At 45.5% G+C, this 21,651-nt stretch overlaps 1 protein-coding gene across 1 annotated transcript in view; it reads right to left on the bottom strand.

The window, feature by feature from the left end:
* The window catches only part of EXD1 (exonuclease 3'-5' domain containing 1), a gene marked incomplete at its 5' end in the record, with an annotated part of 442,032 nt that overhangs the window by 205,757 nt on the left and 214,624 nt on the right, over nucleotides 1–21,651 (bottom strand). Inside the window, one exon of the mRNA XM_082242816.1 lies at nucleotides 11,590–11,676. Coding sequence (XP_082098942.1) covers nucleotides 11,590–11,676 — 87 coding nt within the window. The remainder of the gene's footprint in view (nucleotides 1–11,589; nucleotides 11,677–21,651) is intronic.

Below are 21,651 nucleotides of genomic sequence, written 5' to 3' on the forward strand. Positions count from 1 at the left end.
CCGGCTAGAGGCTTCTTGGTCTGTCTGGTCAACCAGATCCGATTCCTGTGGGGAATTGAGACTAATTTTAGGAAAAGGTAAAGGAAAAGATCTATTCAGGGAACAGTGACTACCGCTCCCTGTAGTACTTAAATGTTGGAAGGGAAGAATCGCACCGGTAGTAGTAGTCGATGCTCGATCTAATGTCCTGAATACCGGTGAAAACGTCCCCCCACCCTCAACCCGGGTGGGGCGCACCTTCAGGCTGTGTAATCCTTTGCTTCGGGTTTGGCTGAGTCGGTCCTCTGTTTGTCCGACCAGCCTTTCTTGAACCCTCCTGGAGGAGTCTTGCCTTTCCCGCTTGTTCCAGCCGGGCGTGCGAACCCTTTATGGGCGGTAAAGAAAGGTCCTCGCTTGTTGCGAGGTCCCTTAGCTTTAGCAGCCTGTGGCAAGAAAGTGCTCTTGCCCCCAGTGGCGTCCTTAATAATTTCATCTAGGGTGGCCCCAAATAGGCGATTCCCCTGAAAGGGGAGATTCGTCAAGGTCTTTTTGGAACCTAGGTCAGCTGACCAGCATTTTAACCACAGCACACGTCTGAGGATTACCGCTGACATAGATGCATGCCCTAATAGGGGGGTAGCATCCAAGGCTGCGTCACAGACAAACTGTAGCCCTTGTATAATCTGTTCCATCAAATCAGATGTTCCCTGGGGGATATCTTTTCCCCTTAGGTCTTGGCGTACCACTCTCGCCCATTCCGTTAGTGTCTGGGAAACTAGACCAATAACAATTACTGGTCTAAATGCTGACCCTATCAGGGAGAAGATAGTGCGGGACTCCGCTTCCATCTTTCGATCCACCGGATCCTTAAAGGACGAAGTGTCCTCCACTGGGATAACCGTGGCTTTATTCAGCCTGGAAATAGGTGGATCCACCACTGGTGGTACCGTCCATTTCTTAATGAGGGATTCCTCAAACGGATAGCGTCTAGCAATACGCTTGGAAATAGTAAAGGTACGCTTAGAATGCTCCCATTCTCCTTTAATTTTATTACCAAAACACTTGGGTACAGGAAAAACCTTCACCGTTTTAATGGGCTTGTTAGTACCAAAGGGAATCTCTGTTTCAGTTGCCTCTGCCGGTGAAACCTCAAGTCTTAAGGTTTCCCGCACCGCCACAACTAGTGCGTCCACCAATGCTTCTTCCTGAATTATAGCGGGAGAAAGAACGTCCTCCTCACTGTCTGAGGGAGCTTTACCTGAGATAACAGCCCTTGCAGAGGGACCTGCAGCTGCAGTGACCATCTCTGAATCTGAGTCAGAGGTGTCAGATAATATAGGGGTAGGCGCGGGTCGCTTTCTTGACCCCCGTCCCTGACAGGCTGCCTCCACCCGAGCCACCAAAGACTCCAAAACTGCTGTAAATGCACCGGCGGGTCCCGTGGCCCCCTCGAGGGAAACAGGTGGGGGTATTTGTGTGGCAGGGTCCATGATTATTCCAGTAATTTCCCGGAAAATACAATTCAAATTTAAATAAAAAACTTTTTTTTTTTTCAGACCCCCAGCACCACAAAAGCCCCTCAGTGTTACCTGCTAGGGATCCCTATCGATCGAGAGAGAGAGAGAGAGAGAGAGATAGACCCCCAGGCTCACCACTTGATGCTCAGAGTTCACTGCAACAGGTTACAGCGCTGTGTTCACAAACAGGAAGTCTTTTGGCTGGCTGCCCAGGAAGAAAGGAGGCGGCTCCGCCCCTCTGCACGCCTTCCGGCGCCTCCCCTAGCTCCACGAGGTGTTTGGATCACCTCAAACATGGCCGCCCCCATGCTGGAGACACGAGGCTACGCCAAAATGGCGGCCTCGTGCGATCTAGCAAACAATGGCGGCGGTTAGTACCGAATAGCGGCGTGACTGCAGAGCATCACAACACCTTCTCTACATGGGGATTCAGCCTGGTCGGCGGTACCGGCCCTGGCGGACCGCATGGCCGTTCGGAAGGCCTGCTATCGCTGGAGACTTGACTAGGAAAGCAGTCTACATGTCCGTGGCTACTGACTGGTAGGATACTTATATTATCACAGTAAGATACCCATACTGCCACTAATTACAATCTTTTTAACATGTTTACAATTAGATTGTCAGCTCCCAAACCAAGCCTCCTGGCTTTTTGCACATAAAATCACACTCAAAGTAGGGGGATCTGTGCCATGTTATAGGATAGAGGGGGAACTCATCCTTACCATACAGAGAGGGGCCCGCGTTCACCACAAGACCCGTCAGGGGAAAAGGGGGAACATGCTACTCACCATACCGGAACCAGGCGGGCACCAACTCCTGACAGTATCCCTCTCCACCGGGGCGGGAGGGCTGTCGACCAATACAGACGCCGTGACTCATGGTCCTTGGCGTTTCAGCGAGACGTTTAACTCGCGGGGTCAGTCCCTCCAGTGGGACTATGTCGCGGCCGACCCAGCGCGGAGCTATGGCCTGCACGCGCTCGTAGGCTGAACTGGGGTGACCACCGGATCTCAACATCCAGCCCGTCGCTCAGTTCAGCTTTCTTGCTTGAAGATCTCACAGGAACACTGGAGAAAAAAGCTGTCTAAAAAATCTTTTTAAGAAAAAAATCCTGCCAGGACCGAAGATCCCAGCAAGGTATCTAGGTCCTTACTCCTGACTAGACAGAAAAAAACTGATTTGCAGTGGCGGAGAGAGAGAGGATATACCCTCGGGGACTGCCCCTGGGGTGTGGCCAGAGCATTTTTATTTCCTGTCTAGTCCTGCTCCTGTGGAGGCAACATAACCCGAAGGTGCTGTATCACCGAGGACTACGTCTGTCAATGAGCGATAGAGAAATTTGCTTTAGTTTGTAATATATTTGTAATTACCTGGGATCTCTTCTGGGGGATCCCTAGACCCCTAACATTCCATGATAGGAACCCACATTTTGTAGTCATCTTAGAGGTTTTTTTCTATATATAGCTGTAGGTTCACTTCCCAAAAGGGATCCCATATATCTAACCGTCTATCTATGACATTTATCATGATAATACCCCATAGCAATGTACTCCTTATATTTTATACAAATATATTTATTGAGGTCAGTTGGGCAAACCAGGACACAGCCATCTTCAAAAGGAACAAGAAAAAATATGAAAAAGAAAAAAGAGAAAAAGAAAAAAAAAAACTCAAAATTACCAAAAAAATAATATTTTTTTTTTTTTAAAAAGAAAAATCATCATCATGCACATATAGCAAAATTTTGACCAATAGGTCTTTCTCCAAAAAAAAAACAATGGGACATTGCCCGAGCATACAATCATTTGCATGCAAGGACATTATAGCTGCGGCCTCCACTCAAGCTCCCACCTTACTCTCAGAAAAATTTCATGTTTTCCTCTAAGAAATAAAAAAGGAATTTTGCTAAGCCATAAAAAAAAAAAAAAAAAAAAAAAAATGCCCCAAAGAATTACCAGTGGTGGGAGGAGGGAGGGAGGTGAAGAGGAACCCCGAAAAAAAAAACAAAAAAAAAAATATTAAAAAAAAAAAAAAACATAGTTCCTTGACTCCCAGTCCCTTCACTCCCCCAGCCTCGTCATTCCATCATCCACATGCTTCTTTTTTTCTTTTTTCTAGTATCCTTCACCAGTAAAAAAGAAAAAGTTTTTATTACAAGGAAAAACAAAGGAAAATAGCAAGATTCTTCTTTCCGTTCACTTTATAGTTCCTTTCGAACAAAGCCATTCTTGTACACTCTCCGGAGTATTGAAGAAATATATTTTCCCATCTTCCTCCACCCTCATCCTCGCAGGGTATGCCATGGAGTAGCTAATGTGTCGTTCTCTTAATTTTTTTTTAACTTCAAAAAAGGTAGCTCTCAATTTTTGTAGATCTATTGAAAAATCAGGGAAAAAAAAAACACTTGTGCGTTTTTATATTGAATGGTGCCCTTTTGTCTTGCTTTCCGTAGTAGAAGATCCCGATCTTTACAATTCAAAAATCGTGAAAATAAAGGTCTTGCAGGGGCTCCAGGGGCTGGTGGTTTTGCAGGAATTCTATGGGCTCTTTTTACTGCAAATGCTGTGGAGAAAGTAGTATCAGGAAATAGGGTTTTAATCCATGTCACCACAAAATCTCCAGGATTCTTCCCCTCAGCCCTCTCCGGTAAGCCCACAAATCTGATATTATTGCGTATTAATCTGTTTTCTAAGTCATCAACTTTTTGATTAAGGTATGTTACTTGCAGGGCCGGCCCTACCATGGGTCCCGGTGGGACCATGGGTCCCAGGCGGCACAGAGAGAGGGGCGGCCCCCGGCCGCCTCTTCTCTTCTTCCCCTATCACAAAAAAAAAGTCAGCGGCTGGCCCGACATGCACACTGCGCATGCGCCGCCGCTGCCGCTCGGCAAAGCCCGTAAACGTTCGGCTATTTCCGGAAATAGACGAACATGTATTAGCTTTCCTGAGCGGCGGCGCATGCGCAGTGTGCATGTCAGGCCGGCTGCGGACGTGTTGACGTGTGGCGCCGGGCGGTGCCATTTTTAAATCCTAAGGCGCCCTTTAGGAACAGGTAAGTGAGACTGCACACTACCTGCCATTATGCGGGGCTGCAGGCATACTACAGAAGATGCAGTGCTGCAGGCATTCTCTTGTACCATGTCCGTCTCCTGCACCATGCTCACAGCCCTGCATTCTCATGCACCATGCCCACAGCCCTGCATTCTCATGCACCATGCCCGCAGACCCAGCATTCTCATGCACCATGCCCACAGCCCTGCATTCTCATGCACCATGCCCGCAGACCCTGCATTCTCCTGCACCATGCCCGCAGACCCTGCATTCTCCTGCACCATGCCTGCAGACCCTGCATTCTCCTATACTATGCCCGCAGCCCTACATTCTCCTGTACCATGCCCACAGACCCTGCATTCTCCTGCACCATGCCCGCAGACCCTGCATTCTCCTGTACTATGCCCGCAGCCCTGCATTCTCCTGTAGCATGCCCGCAGCCCCGCATTCTCCTGCACCATGCCTGCAGACCCGCATTCTCCTGTGCCATGCCTGCAGTCCCGCATTCTCCTGTACCATGCCCACAGCCCTGCATTCTTCCGTACCATGCCCACAGCCCCGCATTCTCCCGTACCATGCCCACAGCCCCGCATTCTCCCGCACCATGCCCGCAGCCCCACCTTCTTCTGCACCATGCCCACAGCCCCGCATTCTCCTGTACCATGCCCACAGCCCCGCATTCTCCTGTACCATGACCACAGCCCCGCATTCTCCTGTACCATGCCCACAGCCCCGCATTCTCCTGTACCATGCCCACAGCCCCGCATTCTCCTGTACCATGCCCACAGCCCCGCATTCTCCTTTACCATGCCCACAGCCCCGCATTCTCCTGTACCATACTCCGCAGCCTTGCATTCTCCTGTACCAGGCCCGCAGCCCCGCATTCTCCTGTACCATGCCCGTAGCCCCGCATTCTCCTGTACCATGCCTGCAGCCCCGCATTTTTCTGTACCATGCCCGCAGCCCCGCATTCTTCTGTACCATGTCCGCAGCCCCGCATTCTCCTGTACCATGCCTAAAGCCCTGCATTCTTCTGTACCATGCCCGCAGCACTGCATTCTCCTGTACCATGCCCACAGCCCTGCATTCTCCTGTACCATGCCCGCAGCACTGCATTCTCCTGTACCATGCCTACAGCCCTGCATTCTTCTGTACCATGCCCGCAGCCCTGCATTCTCCTGTACCATGTCTGCCAACCTGCGTTCTTCTGTACCATGCCCGCAGCCCTGCAGGGCACTGTGGCACTATAGACAGTAGAAAGCCTGGTGCGCTCATCTGCCCAGTGTCTACTGCTCTGTCCTGCCCCTGCTGTCACTCCGTACACATTCACACCCCTCTGACTGCTTTCATAGTCCTATAGAATGTGGGGGCCTCTTGGAGGGCGTGAATTTTTTTCTTTTTTGGGGGGGGGGGGGGGGGCAGCATTTCATTCTCGGACTCAGGAAGCACAATGTCTTGGGCCAGCCCTGGTTACTTGCTTTTCAGCTGCTAATGTACGATTTGGCACTGGAGTGTAATTATCCTCTAATGAGGATATCCTTTTTTCAGCCTCTGCCATCCGCTCTCTCACAGCCTGCAGATCATGGTGTAATAAACCAATATCCATTCTAATTTCCTCCATTTTACCAGTCAACATAGTATTACTAAAAAAGAATAGCGCACACATGCAAAAGAAAAGGCTATCAAATATGAAGACAATCCATAAATAAAAATGGGGATTTGGACCCACCATATGGCCATATCGTGCTCAAGCCCACCACTACGTCAAAGTACCCCATTATCAGTGGGTCCTACACTATCCATAAAAAAGGATGAATCCATCCTCTAACCCTTGGAGATAACACTCCTTGCTGGGAGAGATGTGCAACTGCACTACAAGCGGCGACTCCTGTATCTACTCTATAGTGGACACTGATAGAGTACAGGTGTGTGTGGGGGGTGGGGTGCTCAACCTCAGAAGTCTGGTCAGACCAAATACATAATAAACCAGCAAAAAATTGGGGGAGCAAACCCTGAACATGTATATCTAGAGCCGGTGCAGCTATGAACCAAGAGACATGTATATTAAAAAAGAATGTCGCACACATGCAAAAGAAAAGGCTATCAAATATGGAAACAATCCATAAATAAAAATGGGGATTTGGTCCCACCATATGGCCATATCGTGCTCAAGCCCACCACTACGTCAAAGTACCCCATTATCAGTGGGTCCTACACTATCCATAAAAAAGGATGAATCCAGCCTCTCTAACCCTTGGAGATAACACTCCTTGCTGGGAGAGATGTGCAACTGCACTACAAGCGACTCCTCGAGCACGATATGGCCATATGGTGGGACCAAATCCCCATTTTTATTTATGGATTGTCTCCATATTTGATAGCCTTTTCTTTTGCATGTGTGCGCTATTCTTTTTTAATATACATGTCTCTTGGTTCATAGCTGCACCGGCTTTAGATATACATGTTCAGGGTTTGCTCCCCCAATTTTTTGCATGTTTATTATGTATTCGGTCTGACCAGACTTCGGAGGTTGAGCACCCCACCCCCCACACACACCTGTACTCTATCAGTGTCCACTATCAAGTAGATATAGGAGGAGTTGCTTGTAGTGCAGTTGCACATCTCTCCCAGCAAGGAGTGTCATCTCCAAGGGTTAGAGAGGTTGGATTCATTCTTTTTTATGGATAGTGTAGGACCCACTGATAATGGGGTACTTTGACGTAGTGGTGGGCTTGAGCACGATATGGCCATATGGTGGGACCAAATCCCCATTTTTATTTATGGATTGTCTCCATATTTGATAGCCTTTTCTTTTGCATGTATGCGCTATTCTTTTTTTAATATACATGTCTCTTGGTTCATAGCTGCACTGGCTTTAGATATACATGTTCAGGGTTTGCTCCCCCAATTTTTTGCTTGTTTATAACATAGTATTACTTGCAGTTATAGCAGCCATAAGTTGAGAATGTACCTGTTCAAGTGAGAGTTTTGCTGGTTTCTCCGCCGGCATGTTGCTCTGTGTATTGCTGCTGCTTCCTCCACTCCATGTGTTTGGTGGGCTCCGACCTACTTCCTGCTTCTCGGTCCGCACAAACTACTTCAAACCTTCTGTTGCCATAGCGGGACGTTCCTTACTTGTCTCCTTACTCATATTGCCCGGTATGTATCGCAAGCTGCCGCAATACTCGCATGGAGGTCCGGATCAAGGTGGGTATCAAGGTGCACCGAAGCTCTCCACTTCCTCCTTCCCCCCCCACTGCCTACCCTACCACCCCACACCCCCCCCCCCCTTTTTCAACCTGTCCCATTCCCTTCCCTCCTTTCCCCTCCCCCTCCCCCCCTTTCTCCTTTCTCCTATTCCCCTTTTTTTCCCTTGTCCGTCCTTTTGGCTTTTTGTTAGATCTATTTCAGCCTTTCATAAATGTTGGGGGCTCAACTCTTTATTTTTGAGTTTTGAAAAACCCCCTTGAGACATTCTCTCATATGTGTTTCAATTTATTAGGTTAATTATTTGCATATAAACTATGTTTATGTACTATGTATTGTTTTGTTTGCCTATATATTCTATGAATGTCACTTTATGATAACATGATATGCATGTATTGAATAACTTATTCCAATGTGTCTCGAGCCTCTGTAAATGCCAGCGTCACGAGGAATATCTCACTGGCCCCATCTCTTGCCCCCTCAGTGTCACCCACTTTTTGTATGGGTCCATCCCCTATTTGTGCCCCCTTTTTTCACGGGGGCTGGAGGTTGCTTTGGGCACTCCCCGTGGGCGAGCATGTGACGTTCGTCATGGAATACACTTTCTTGTGTACCCATTCATTGAGACCCTTGCTCTTCTGCTACGTTGGCGGAGGGTGGAATTGTCCCTCTAGTTTCCGCATCCGCCCACTTGCCGTTTTAGCAAATGGTTTCTCTGAGTCATGCGAGCGCTGAACAGCCCTTGCGCATGCTCTGTGCATTGCGGCTTCTCGCGCACACGCAGTTCAGTACGTCAGCCCCATTCATGTCCTATCGACGTCGGCCTACGTCAGGCCGTTGGGGCGGAGCATTTCCCAATATAGGCTTGTACTTTCTCCTATACACCTTACTTGGCGACGGGATGTTGTATTATACAGACCACCAGGTATTTTTGGTTATCGTGCTATCTGGCATCCCTACACTCTTTATATCGGGCTAACAGCCTCTGGCATTAGGAATCCATTCCTGTCTTCAATACTTATTGAGATATATGCTTTCCTTCTCCTCTCCTCCCCCTATTTTTTTCAAGTCTGTGTTCATTTATACTATCACAACTGTGTCTGGAGTTCATTCTACACGTCTGCACTCATGACTATGTTTTGAGTTTATTTCAAAAGCCGCATTTATGGTTGCAATATGTGTATTTGATACACACATATATATATATACTTATGCATTTACATAGATCCATATGCATTAATGTATCTGATGCACATATATATTTCCCTATATCCCTATATACTTAGATTTTATCTTTGTTACAAGCCGGTGAATACAATCCTATTATCCATACATATGTTCATGGCTGTACATAGTTGTTTTTCATGCGTGCATGCCCCTGCATCAACCTCCGCTTTTAGCTGTAGCTAGATGCAAGAGGCACTGCACTGTATTATGGGTCAATTCCTTGTTTTTGTTTTACACAGTTTGATCCAAGGCTATTTATATGTGCGTGCATGCATGCATACATGCATATACATATATTTTAATTTTTATATATTTTTGATCATTATTATTCTGCTCCTAGATACTCTATAATACTGCTTTTTTGCAGCTTTTATTCAATTCTATTATTATGGTTATTATATTCCATATTTATATACATATTCTAGGACTCACCCTGTGCGTGTTACCAGATACAACACATTATATTCCATCGTACAACCCGTCAGCCTCGTCTTTGATGGTTCGGATACTCCCTTGGGTAAGATGCTTAATATACTTTGCACACCAGTGGTATTCTTTATTTGTTATATCCTTTTAATTTTTTCTACTTTATCCTCTTTATCTGTACAGGCCCAGCACCACTGGACCCATTGTTTATAGCTATTCATATCAACCAGGCCTATTTTGGTGGTTTGCTCCCGTGCTCGCCCTGGGGGGATATCCATACCTTGTGACCTCTGGTCCGCCCTTTTCAATTTTGGAGTGACACATATACAGGTGGGTAATTGACTTTTGCTTGTGTTCTTTTTCGAGACCCTCTCATATCCAACAACCTTTTATGTATAACATATCTTGGTATGAAAAATATATATATATATATAAATATATGCAAATGACATATTATGTTCTAGTAATTTTTTCTTCTTTTTCTGCTTTCATATTTTAGTAGCATATTTTGATGTCTGCATATCATCTCAACTGCCCCTGAGGAAGCGGTCTCCCGCGAAACATGTTGGGCATTTATGTTTTCTACAATTTAACTTGACCAGTTTTCTGTATTGTTTGGTCAACAAGGATTTGTTATTGAAACTATCCCCATTGTAGGAATATAATTTGTGTTCTCATAAATGCAACTGTCCCTCCTATTTTTGTTCTCTGTCCGAAACCACTATAGTATTGTTATCTATTTTCTAGTAGCACAATACTTTTTTAATCCAAATTGTTTTTGTTCAATAAAAATGTAATCTTTTTAAAAAATACTGTCTTACCTATTTCTATTTGTCTAATGACGGTACCCCTTTAAAAGTCGCCTCTGCCCTGCCCTTCTTTTGTATCTATTCATCTCCAATTGGGACGTGGATACCTTCAAATTTTATATAATTTTCGAGTCTGTCTTTCAATAATAGCTAGCGAAGTGAGTAAAGAGAAATAAAACAAAATATTCTGAAAAGAATAAAAAACTGAGACCGAAGTCTCAGCAGGAAACCTAGGTCACACTCCTTCTCTAGGCAAAAAAAAAACTGGTTTGCTAAGCTGAGTGTGGGTGGATTATGCCTTCAGGGACAGCCCCGTGGGTGTGTACATGTACATTTTTTACTGCCTATATTCCTGCAGCGGGACAGCATAACCCATTCAGCTGATGAAGATAAGGCTGCGTCTGTCGATGGACGATAGAGAAAATAAACAAGATCAGGCACATGGAGCAGTCTACACATTATGCATTTTTTTCATTCAAGCAGAAGGTTGAAAGAAAGAAAACGCCTCGATTTCTCCATCTACACATCCACTGTGGAGGAAGAAATCCTTGCAGTCAGACTACAATTATCTATTGTTTCAGGCAATAGGAGGCGGCACTGATCAATTTGGGGGAAAAAAGAACAGGCTGGTTGTATATAAGTCCATCAAAGACCGACTTGTGAACAACCGGCCTGCCTATACATGGATCGAAATTTGGCTGGTGCCTGCTGAACCAGGTGGCTATTGATCCATGTATGGCTGCCTTAAACCCTCATTCTTTAGAGCTCTAGAGCACAACATAGAAAAAAAAACATGGTATTACTGATATAAAGGTGTGGTATATTTATGCCAATATCATGTGTTTTTCAGCAGAATACCAAGCTTTACTCCAAAAGCCATAATTAGAACAATTATTGGGCCCCTACTTTGACTTCCTGAGGGGGGCTCCTCGGGGTCGTGGGGACTTTTTCTACCCCTTCCTCCACCCACCCTTTCCCACTATAACCCCCTCATTTCTTTCACTTTCTCTACTTTTTCAGAATGTTCCCTGATTCATCCCATGATGCAGTGTCACTGCAGTCACTAGCTCACAATGGTTATAAAGACCAGACTCTTTATGCTCAGATTCCTATGAAAGGATATAGGAGCCCTTCTTTCTCCAATTTCCAGTTGTAGAAGATTTGCAATGGTGCTAGGTAGAACCATTTATTTAAAAAAAAAAAAAAGCTTAAAAGACAGGAATGCACCATATAGTCTACCATCTGACAGATGAAAACAGGACAGTTTTAGCAATGTGTTTTTAAAAGCAGCTTTTTAAAAGGACATTGGGTTTGCCTGGACATATACAGAATGCTATAACATTTCAGGTAAAAAAATTAGAGAATACACATTACCTGTAGCCAACACAGTTTTCCATAGTGACCGAAGTTCAGACTAGCAGCTCCTAAACTTATGACCTTCTGGCTTTTGAGATGAAGAATCTAAAACATAGAACAAATAGAGAATAATGTCTGAGTTTGTTAAAAGAAAAGTTCATAAGGTTGTGATTTGAGTGGCAATTCCCAAAACCAGATAAACTGCCATATCGTATGCTGCTATGGTGCATTTATAGCCCAACTCAGTGGCATCAGAGCTTGGATGCCACTGAACTGCAAAAGTTAAATGCTTGTTTGGGTCTAGAGGACATGAAAAACAATCTTACTTACCTGGATTGATGTAATGAAATAACATGGATTAGGGAGGTTGCAGAGTAGTGTCCAGGGTTTACATTTGTAAGCAGGAAATTCACTTGGATGATCTATGACCAGAACTGCTTAATCTTGGAGCAGTCCTAGGAAATATGTATGAGTGTGCCTTTAGCTATAATATTTATCATCTGTATTTAGAAATATACTAGCGGTACAGAAAGTTTTTTTTCCATCTTGCCATAAGCTAGTACGGTAATTGGTCTCTAATATCTGTTGCAGATTGAGGCTCTGAGCAAAGAATATATTATGGTTGATTTGTTCCTAGAATTAGGTGCTCAAATCCCACCCATTTTTGAAAAAAAGAAACCTAAAGATAATTTAATATTTGATAGGATTAGTTAATAAGATATGTAAAGTATTCTCTTCAAAGTATCTTGTTGGGAGTAGATCTTCTTTTAAGGGATACGCGAGCACAAATTTGCCATCTGGCAGGGAATGTGTGAAAGCTGGTTACACCTCCAGAAACCGAGATCTTGGATCTCAAAGTCTGACTGCAGGGGAGCTTGGGTCTTCCAATCGGGGGGGGTGATGAAGCTTTGTGCAGCATCTATTTAACTGTTCCCATAATTTAAATAGGTTGTCCTTGTGACTGGGTACATTTTTGGGGGTGACCAATAGGCAACACTGGTAAAGTAGGAATTTCCACTTTTGGTAGGGACAATCGATGAGTGAAGTCTAATTAGGAACTTTCAAGTTTTCCTGCCCAGGGTGCATCTGACAGAGGGATAGGTGAACAATTAACTTAGAATCAAAGTGACATCAGTCGATTAAGCAGGCTAGAAGTGTTGCAGAATTTGATCTGGAAAACAGATTCCTCCTTTGGATTTAGGTGAGATTAGGGTGTGTTTTTTTTTTTTACAAAGCATACCGAGTCACCAGCTGAACTTCAGGAATGATCTTTATTGCATACTTAAACTGGTCCAGCTAGGCACAAAGTAAGTATCTCATATTATTAGAGCTTTTACAGCAATAGCCATTGTCTTTCCCTTTGTATATTGCCCACAGGAGGTTGCCCGCTCGGCACTGCTGCTGTTGATAGGATGCATTGTATTTTTTTCCACTAATACAAGGTGTGATTGGATGAGGTAGAGAGCAGGGGCTGTGACATCACATAATTACTCAAGATGAAAAGAGACGCAAGTCCATATTGTTGAACCAATAGTAAAGAAAAACAAAACAAATAGTAAAATAGAAAACCTTCATATATAGAATCCTACACTCACAGCTAATCCACAGGAAGGCAAAAAAAACCCTATATAAAGCATGGTTCAAAAAGTTCCATCAGGAACTTCCAGAAATGGGCTATACTATAGAATATTTGACTGCTTTTCTAAGGCATCACTTAACTAGTCTAGTCTGGCTGGGCTACAGTTGTAGCCATTTATCTCTGTAGGATTGGTTTTACAATTTCCTTTGTGTGATTATCTTCTGAATTGTTATCAGCATACATTCCAAGTAGGTTTATGACATGGAGTACTTGACTACTTATTTTTTTAAATTAGCACCTAGCTATGATAAATTTATTTCCTTTACAGACTCATATTGATAGAAGGCCCTCCACCCTCTGATGCTCTCTCTTCCATCCTCGTGTCCTGACTTGGGGTTCCTATGTCTGTATGGCTGATGAACAACATCTAGGTAGGCATAGGGTGATAAAAATGGATTTTTGTAAAATCTTACCGTAAAATCCTTTTCTCTTAGCTCATTGACAGACGTAGTCCTCGGTGATTCAGCACCTTCGGGTTATGCTGCCCTCCACAGGAGTAGGACTAGACAGGAAATAAAATGCTCTGGCCACACCCTAGGGGCAGTCCCCGAGGGTATATCCTCTCTCTCTCTCTGCCACAGCAAATCAGTTATGTCACAAAGCAGTGTTTAGAGAATTTAACCCAACCCAACTCCAAAACAGAGGGGCGGGTACTACGTCTGTCAATGAGCTAAGAGAAAAGGATTTTACGGTAAGATTTTACAAAAATCCATTTTTCTCTATCGCTCATTGACAGACGTAGTCCTCGGTGATTCAGCACCTTCGGGACGTCCCAAAGCAGTACCACAAATGAGGGGTGGGAAAAATGGAAATTAAATCCAATCTAGAAGGCCCAACCGGTGCCAACTAGAAGTTTTACAATGCTCATCCTCAATGATGAGACTCAACAAAAAATTTTTCAACAGAAAAAATCCTCGAGGTAGACCTCCGGTCTCCTCAAATTACGGCCTGCAAAACCTTGCGGCCAAATGAGGCATCCGCCGATGCCATCACATCAATTTTATAAAATTTTGTAAAGGTATGTACCGACGACCAGGTGGCCGCCTTACATACCTGGACCACTGACGCCTGATGGCGGAAGGCCCAGGAAGTACTGAGCGCTCGAGTGGAGTGCGCCCTAACAGGGAACGGAGGACTCCGACCCTTAATAGAATAAGCCTGTACCACCGTCTGTCTAATCCATTTGGCGATAGTCGCGGCAGATGCAGGCAACCCCTTTCTGGGGCCATCCGTGATCACAAAAAGTGAATCCGTCTTACGGAACGATTCCGTAGCCTTCAGGTATACCCTGATTGCCCGAACCACATCCAAGGAATGCAACGCATGTTCCCGATGATGATTGGGCTGAGGACACAAGGAAGGTAGTACAATATCTTCATTCAGATGAAAATCTGAAACCACCTTAGGAAGAAAGGATGGCTTAGGATGAAGTACTACCTTATCCCTATGAATTACTAAATATGGGGACTGGCATGATAAAGCAGCCAGTTCTGACACCCTGCGTGCAGAAGTGATAGCCACCAAGAAGGCCACCTTCTGGGATAAAGTAAGCAAGGGAATCTCCCTGATGTTTTCAAAGGGAGGTTTCTGTAGAACCGACAAAACCAAATTAAGATCCCAGGGCGGTAAGGGCGCGCGGACTGGTGGAGCCAGGTGCCGCACCCCCTGGATGAAATTCCGCACCAAGGACTTGGTAGCTAAAGGTTTCTGAAAGAAGATTGCTAATGCTGAAACTTGACCCTTGATGGTGCTCAAGGCTAGTTTCTGCTCAACCCCTTTTTGCAAAAAGGCCAATATTCGAGTCACCGAATAGGTACGTGGAGGAAATCCTAAAGATTCGCACCACGCGATATAAGTCTTCCATGTGTGATAATAGACTCTGCTGGAAGTCGCTTTCCTTGCTTTAATAAGGGTAGGAATGACTGAAGCTGACAAACCTCTGTCCTTCAGTACTTGGGTCTCAATGGCCAGGCCATTAAAACCAGCGACTGTAAAGCACGATGGTAGCTTGGTCCTTGAGACCGCAGATACTCCCTGAGATGAAGTTCCCACGGAACGTCCGCGACTAGCATGTCCAAGTCGGCCAGGCCGGCTTGACGAGGTCAGCCTAGAATTTCTAGGACCACTGGCGCTGACTGGATCTGAACCAGGCGTCCCTAGAGCTATCTGGTCCCGAACATCAGAGAAAGTCTGGTCGTTTTCTGTTCCCACACATTTATCAGACACCTGATTCCTATCAGGAACGGTGATCTTTCCTGGTTGAACCTCAGGGACCGAAGTCACCTGGCTAGAGGCTTCTTGGTCTGTCTAGTCAACCAGATCCGATTCCTGTGGGGAATTGAGACTAATCTTTGGAAAAGGTAAAGGAAAAGATCTGTTCAGGGAACGGTAACTACCGCTCCCTGTAGTACTTAAATGTTGGAAGGGAAGAATCGCACCGGTAGCAGTAGTCGATGCTCGATCTAATGTCCTGAATACCGGTGAAAACTTCCCCCCACCCTCAAACCGGGTGGGGGCGCACCTTCAGGCTGTGTAATCCTTTGCTTCGGGTTTGGCTGAGTCGGTCCTCTGTTTGTCCGACCAGCCCTTCTTGAACCCTCCTGGAGGAGTCTTGCCTTTCCCGCTTGTTCCAGCCGGGCGTGCGAACCCTTTATGGGCGGTAAAGAAAGGTCCTCGCTTGTTACAAGGTCCCTTAGCTTTAGCAGCCTGTGGCAAGAAAGTGCTCTTGCCCCCAGTGGCGTCCTTAATGATCTCATCTAGGGTGGCCCCAAATAGGCGATTCCCCTGAAAGGGGAGATTCGTCAAGGTCTTTTTGGAACCTAGGTCTGCTGACCAGCATTTTAACCACAGCACACGTCTGAGGATTACCGCTGACATAGATGCATGCCCTAATAGGAGGGTAGCATCCAAGGCTGCGTCACAGACAAACTGTAGCCCTTGTATAATCTGTTCCATCAAATCAGATGTTCCCTGGGGGATATCTTTCCCCCTCAGGTCTTGGCGTACCAATCTCGCCCATTCTGTTAGTGTCTGGGAAACTAGACCAATAACAATTACTGGTCTAAATGCTGACCCTATCAGGGAGAAGATAGTGCGGGACTCCGCTTCCACCTTTCGATCCACCGGATCCTTAAAGGACGAAGTGTCCTCCACTGGGATAACCGTGGCTTTATTCAGCCTGGAAATAGGTGGATCCACCACTGGTGGTACCGTCCATTTCTTAATGAGGGATTCCTCAAACGGATAGCGTCTAGCAATACGCTTGGAAATAGTAAAGGTACGCTTAGAATGCTCCCATTCTTCTTTAATTTTATTACCAAAACACTTGGGTACAGGAAAAACCTTCACCGTTTTGATGGGCTTGTTAGTACCAAAGGGAATCTCAGTTTCAGTTGCCTCTGCCGGTAAAACCTCAAGTCTTAAGGTTTCCCGCACCGCCACAACTAGTGCGTCCACCAATGCTTCTTCCTGAATTATGGCGGAAGAATGAACGTCCTCCTCACTGTCTGAGGGAACTTTACCTGAGATAACAGCCCTTGCAGAGGGACCTGGAGCTGCAGTGATCATCTCTGAATCTGAGTCAGAGGTGTCAGATGATATAGGGGTAAGCGGGGGTCGCTTTCTTGACCCCCGTCCCTGACAGGCCGTCTCCAGCCGAGCCACCAAAGACTCCAAAACTCATGTAAATGCGTCTATACTCTGTGCACCGGCGGGTCCCGTGGTCCCCTCGAGGGAAACAGGTGGGGGTGCTTGTGTGGCAGGGTCCATGATAATTCCAGTAACTACCCGGAAAATTCAATCCAAAAATAAAAACTTTTTTTTTTTTTAGACCCCCAGCGCCACAAAGCCCCTCAGTGTTAGCTGCTCAGGGACCCCTATCGAGCGAGAGAGAGAGAGAGATAGACCCCCAGGCTCACCACTTGATGCTCAGAGTTTTCCACTGCACTTGTCTCAGCACTGTCTCGAATCGACAGGAAGTCTCTTGGCTGGCTGCCCGGGAAGAAAGAAGGCGGCTCCGCCCCTCCGTACGCCTTCCGGCGCCTCCCCTAGCTCCACGAGGTGTTTGGGTCATCTCAAACATGGCCGCCCCCATGCTGGAGACACGAGGCTACGCCAAAATGGCGGCCTCGTGCGATCTAGCAAACAATGGCGGCGGTTGTACCGAATAGCGGCGTGACTGCAGAGCATCACAACACCTTCTCTACATGGGGATTTAGCCTGGTCGGCGGTACCGGACCCTGGCGGACCGCATGGCCGTAGGAAGGCCTGCTATTGCTGGAGACCTGACTTGGAAGCAGTCTACATGTCCGTGGCTTCTGACTGGTAGGATACTTATATTATCACAGTAAGATACCCATACTGCCACTGATTACAATCTTTTAACATATTTACAATTAGATTGTCAGCTCCCAAACCAAGCCTCCTGGCTTTTTGCACATAAAAATCAAACTCAAAGTAGGGGGATCTGTGCCATGTTATAGGATAGAGGGGAACTCATCCTTACCATACAGAGAGGGGCCCGCGTTCACCACAAGACCCGTCAGGGGAAAGGGGGAACATACTACTCACCATACCGGAACCAGGCGGGCACCAACTCCTGACAGTACCCCTCTCCACCGGGGCGGGAGGGCTGTCGACCAATACGGACGCCGTGACTCATGGTCCTTGGCGTTTCAGCGAGACGTTTAACTCGCAGGGTCAGTCCCTCCAGTGGGACTATGTCACGGCCGACCCAGCGCGGAGCTATGGCCTGCACGCGCTCGTAGGCTGAACTGGGGTGACCACCAGATCTCAACATCCAGCCCGTCGCCCAGTTAAGCTTTCTTGCTTGAAGATCTCACAGGAACACTGGAGAAAAAAAGCTGTCTAAAAAATCTTTTTAAGAAAAAAATCCTGCCAGGACCGAAGATCCCAGCAAGGTATCTAGGTCCTTACTCCTGACTAGACAGAAAAAAACTGATTTGCTGTGGCAGAGAGAGAGAGAGAGGATATACCCTCGGGGACTGCCCCTGGGGTGTGGCCAGAGCATTTTTATTTCCTGTCTAGTCCTGCTCCTGTGGAGGCAACATAACCCGAAGGTGCTGAATCACCGAGGACTACGTCTGTCAATGAGCGATAGAGAAATAACTATTTATGTGACTGAAGATTAAGGTATTATATATCATGACCACCTTGCTTATTATTGGCAGATTGATTATTTTTGAAAACTAGCGGTCATCATGGAGTCTCTTACCTTGCCCCTTGCAGTTGGAACGATTGGGGTGTGGGCTCTTATGCTAGGAGCATCTTGGGCAGCACGCAGTGGCATACTAACTTTTGTGATTTTAAATGATGTAGTATACGTTTATGTGGCCTATCTTCACATGGGTTAGTACATGTTTTTGTATGGAATATCCTCATATGTGTAAAATTATGACTTTTTGCTCCTGTTTAACTGTTAATTTTCTACATTTGTAGAAGATATCTGCACTTTAACCATCTGCTCCTGAACAATTAAAAAAAGTTTGTTTTCGAAACGCGTTGGGCTAGCTTCTGTCATACAACCTTGGACAAATGAGTCATGGTTATTTGTGCATTAGTCCACACATTGTTGTTCTCTACCGCATACGTTTTTTGATGTATCAATGTTTCCTTTGACGTCCCTCTTATAGTCTTAAATAAAATGTTATACTTTTCTTAATCAGGATTACTTTTATGCCTTAAAAAATCCCATCAGAGGGTTTTCTTTGCACATACTATTTAACTATTAGGGATGTGGGCATTATTTTGTATCTCCTTTCATCAGCATACCAATCCTCCAAATCAGGCAATATGACCATATAATCACTCCTTATCACCACCACCTCTCCTCCATTTCACTCTCCAAATGTGAACACATTGTGTGGGGGCGCATAGGAGGGGAGCACGCCACTTTGGATTCACATTGCAACAAGACTCACCTAAAGTTTATGGACTTTTTTTATGTTTATGGACTATTTGATTTAAAACTGCACTCAGCACTTTTATTACTAGCAATTTTTAATAGTGCTCGCACTTTAATCTTTAGCACTTAACCAAATTTTTATTTGGTATCATAGTTACATAGTAGGTGAGGTTGAATAAAGACAATAGTCCATCCAGTTCAACCTGTGTAGGTGTGTGTGGCTGTACTCATCTCACATACCCCTGAATGTTCTGATCCTTGAGATGTACGTCTAAGAGTCTTTTGAAAGCCACCATACTACCCGCAGAAACCACCTCTTGTGGTAGAGAATTCCACAATCTTGTAGCCCTAACAGTAAAGAACCCCCCACGTTGCCTGTGGTTAAAACGCTTCTCCTCTAATCGCATTGTATGCCCTCGAGTCCTCATGCAATCCCTTCGAATGAACAGCTTTTTTTCTAAGCTGGGATCCCCATTAAGATATTTATAAATTGCTATCATGTCCCCCCTCAGACGTCTCTTCTCCAGGGAGAATAAATCGAGCGATTGTAGACGCTCTTCATAGTCAAGGTCCTCCAATCCCCTAATTAGTTTAGTTGCCCTTCTCTGGACTCTCTCCAGCTCCAACACATCCCTCCTGAGGACTGGCGACTAGAACTGGACAGAATACTCCAGATGCGGTCGGACCAGAGTTTTATAAAGTGGAAGGATTATAGTCTTATCTCTGGAATACATCCCTTTCTTTATGCATGCTAATATTCTGCTGGCTTTGGCAGCTGCCGCTTGACATTGCATGCTGTTGCCTAATCTATCATCAACCAAGACTCCCAGATCCTTCTCCATTTTTGATTCCCCCAAGGGTTCCTCTCCTAACGTGTATTGTGTTTTTATGTTTTTAGTCCCCAAGTGCAAAACCTTACACTTCTCCACGTTAAACCTCATTTGCCATGTCGTTGCCCACTCTGTAATTTTGTCCAGGTCATTCTGTAGGATATCTGCTTCATGCTGTGCAGTTATTGCCCTGGCCAATTTTGTGTCATCTGCAAAAACTGATAACGCACTACTGATCCCGTCCTCAATGCTGTTTATGAATAAATTGAACAAGGTTGGTCCCAGGACTGAGCCCTGGGGCACCCCGCTCAGACCAGTCTGAGTATGCGCTGTTTATTACCACCCTTTGGACACGCCCTTTAAGCCAATTCCGTATCCAAGAGCAAACTCTGCTGTCGATACCTGCAGACCTTATTTTATAAATTGAGCGCTTGTGGGGAACTGTATCAAACGCCTTAGCGAAATCCAAGTACACCACATCCACTGGTCTCCCCCTATCTAGCTCACAGCTTACCTCCTCGTAGAATGCTAAGAGATTGGTTTGACAAGAACGCCCATTTGTAAACCCGTGCTGATTACTGCTGATGATGTTGTTGTCTTTAGCAAACTCTACGATATAGTCCCTTATCATCCCCTCCAGAAGTTTACATACTATTGATGTCAAACTGACAGGCCTATAATTTCCCGGGATATGCCTCTGGCCCTTTTTGAATATCGGAATCACGTTAGCTTTCTTCCAATCCCCTGGTACATCTCCTGTCCTAATACTGTCAGCAAAGATCAGGAACAGTGGTCTGGATATAACCTTACTGAGTTCCTTGAGTACTCTCGGATGTACGCCATCCGGGCCTGGTGATTTGTTTGTGTTAAGTTTATCCAGCCTTTCCCTGATTTCACCCTCTGTTAGCCATAGTGGCAAGTCCTGTGTATTACTACTAACCATACAGTCATGGTCAGTGTACCCCTCCGTTTCCTGTGTAAAGACTGACGAGAAAAAAGCATTCAGCACGGTTGCTTTTTCAGTGTCCTCTGTAACCATCCCCCCATCATCGCTAATTATGTGTGCAATATGCTCTGCCCTAGTTTTTTTGCTGTTGATATATTTAAAGAATTTCTTTGGGTTTTTTTTTACTATCCTCCGCTATTTGTCTCTCAAAGTTGATTTTGGCCATTTTGATTTCGTGTTTACTTTTCTTATTTGCCTCCTTGTATTGCTCGAAAGCCAATACAGTGCCCTCTGATTTATATTTCTTGAAGGCCAATTTTTTTCCACTAATAAGTTTTTTAACGCTACGGTTTAGCCAGCCAGGTTTGGCTTTGTCTCTTCATAATTTATTTCCCATAGGAATGCACTGCAAGATGCCTTTGCCTAATATGTTCCTAAAGCATTCCCATTTTTCCTCTGAGGTCAGGGATCCCAGGGTTCGGTCCCAGTTTACCCTTTCCATCAATGAGTACAATTTTGGAAAGTTTGCCCTTCTGAAGTTTAGGGTTCTTATGTTCCCCACTTGCCTTGTTATATTGTAATTTATACCAAATGTGATCATCCTGTGATCGCTAGAGCCCAGGTTGTCCTGAACTACTACCTCCGAGATTATGTCTGGGTCATTAGTGATCAATAGATCCAGGACTGCATTTTCTCTAGTCGGAGAATCCACCAACTGTGACATGTAATTATCCAGTAAGGT

This window comes from Pelophylax lessonae (genome assembly GCF_965119305.1).
Source record: "Pelophylax lessonae genome assembly, chromosome: 13".
Classification (NCBI taxonomy): Eukaryota; Metazoa; Chordata; class Amphibia; order Anura; family Ranidae; genus Pelophylax; species Pelophylax lessonae.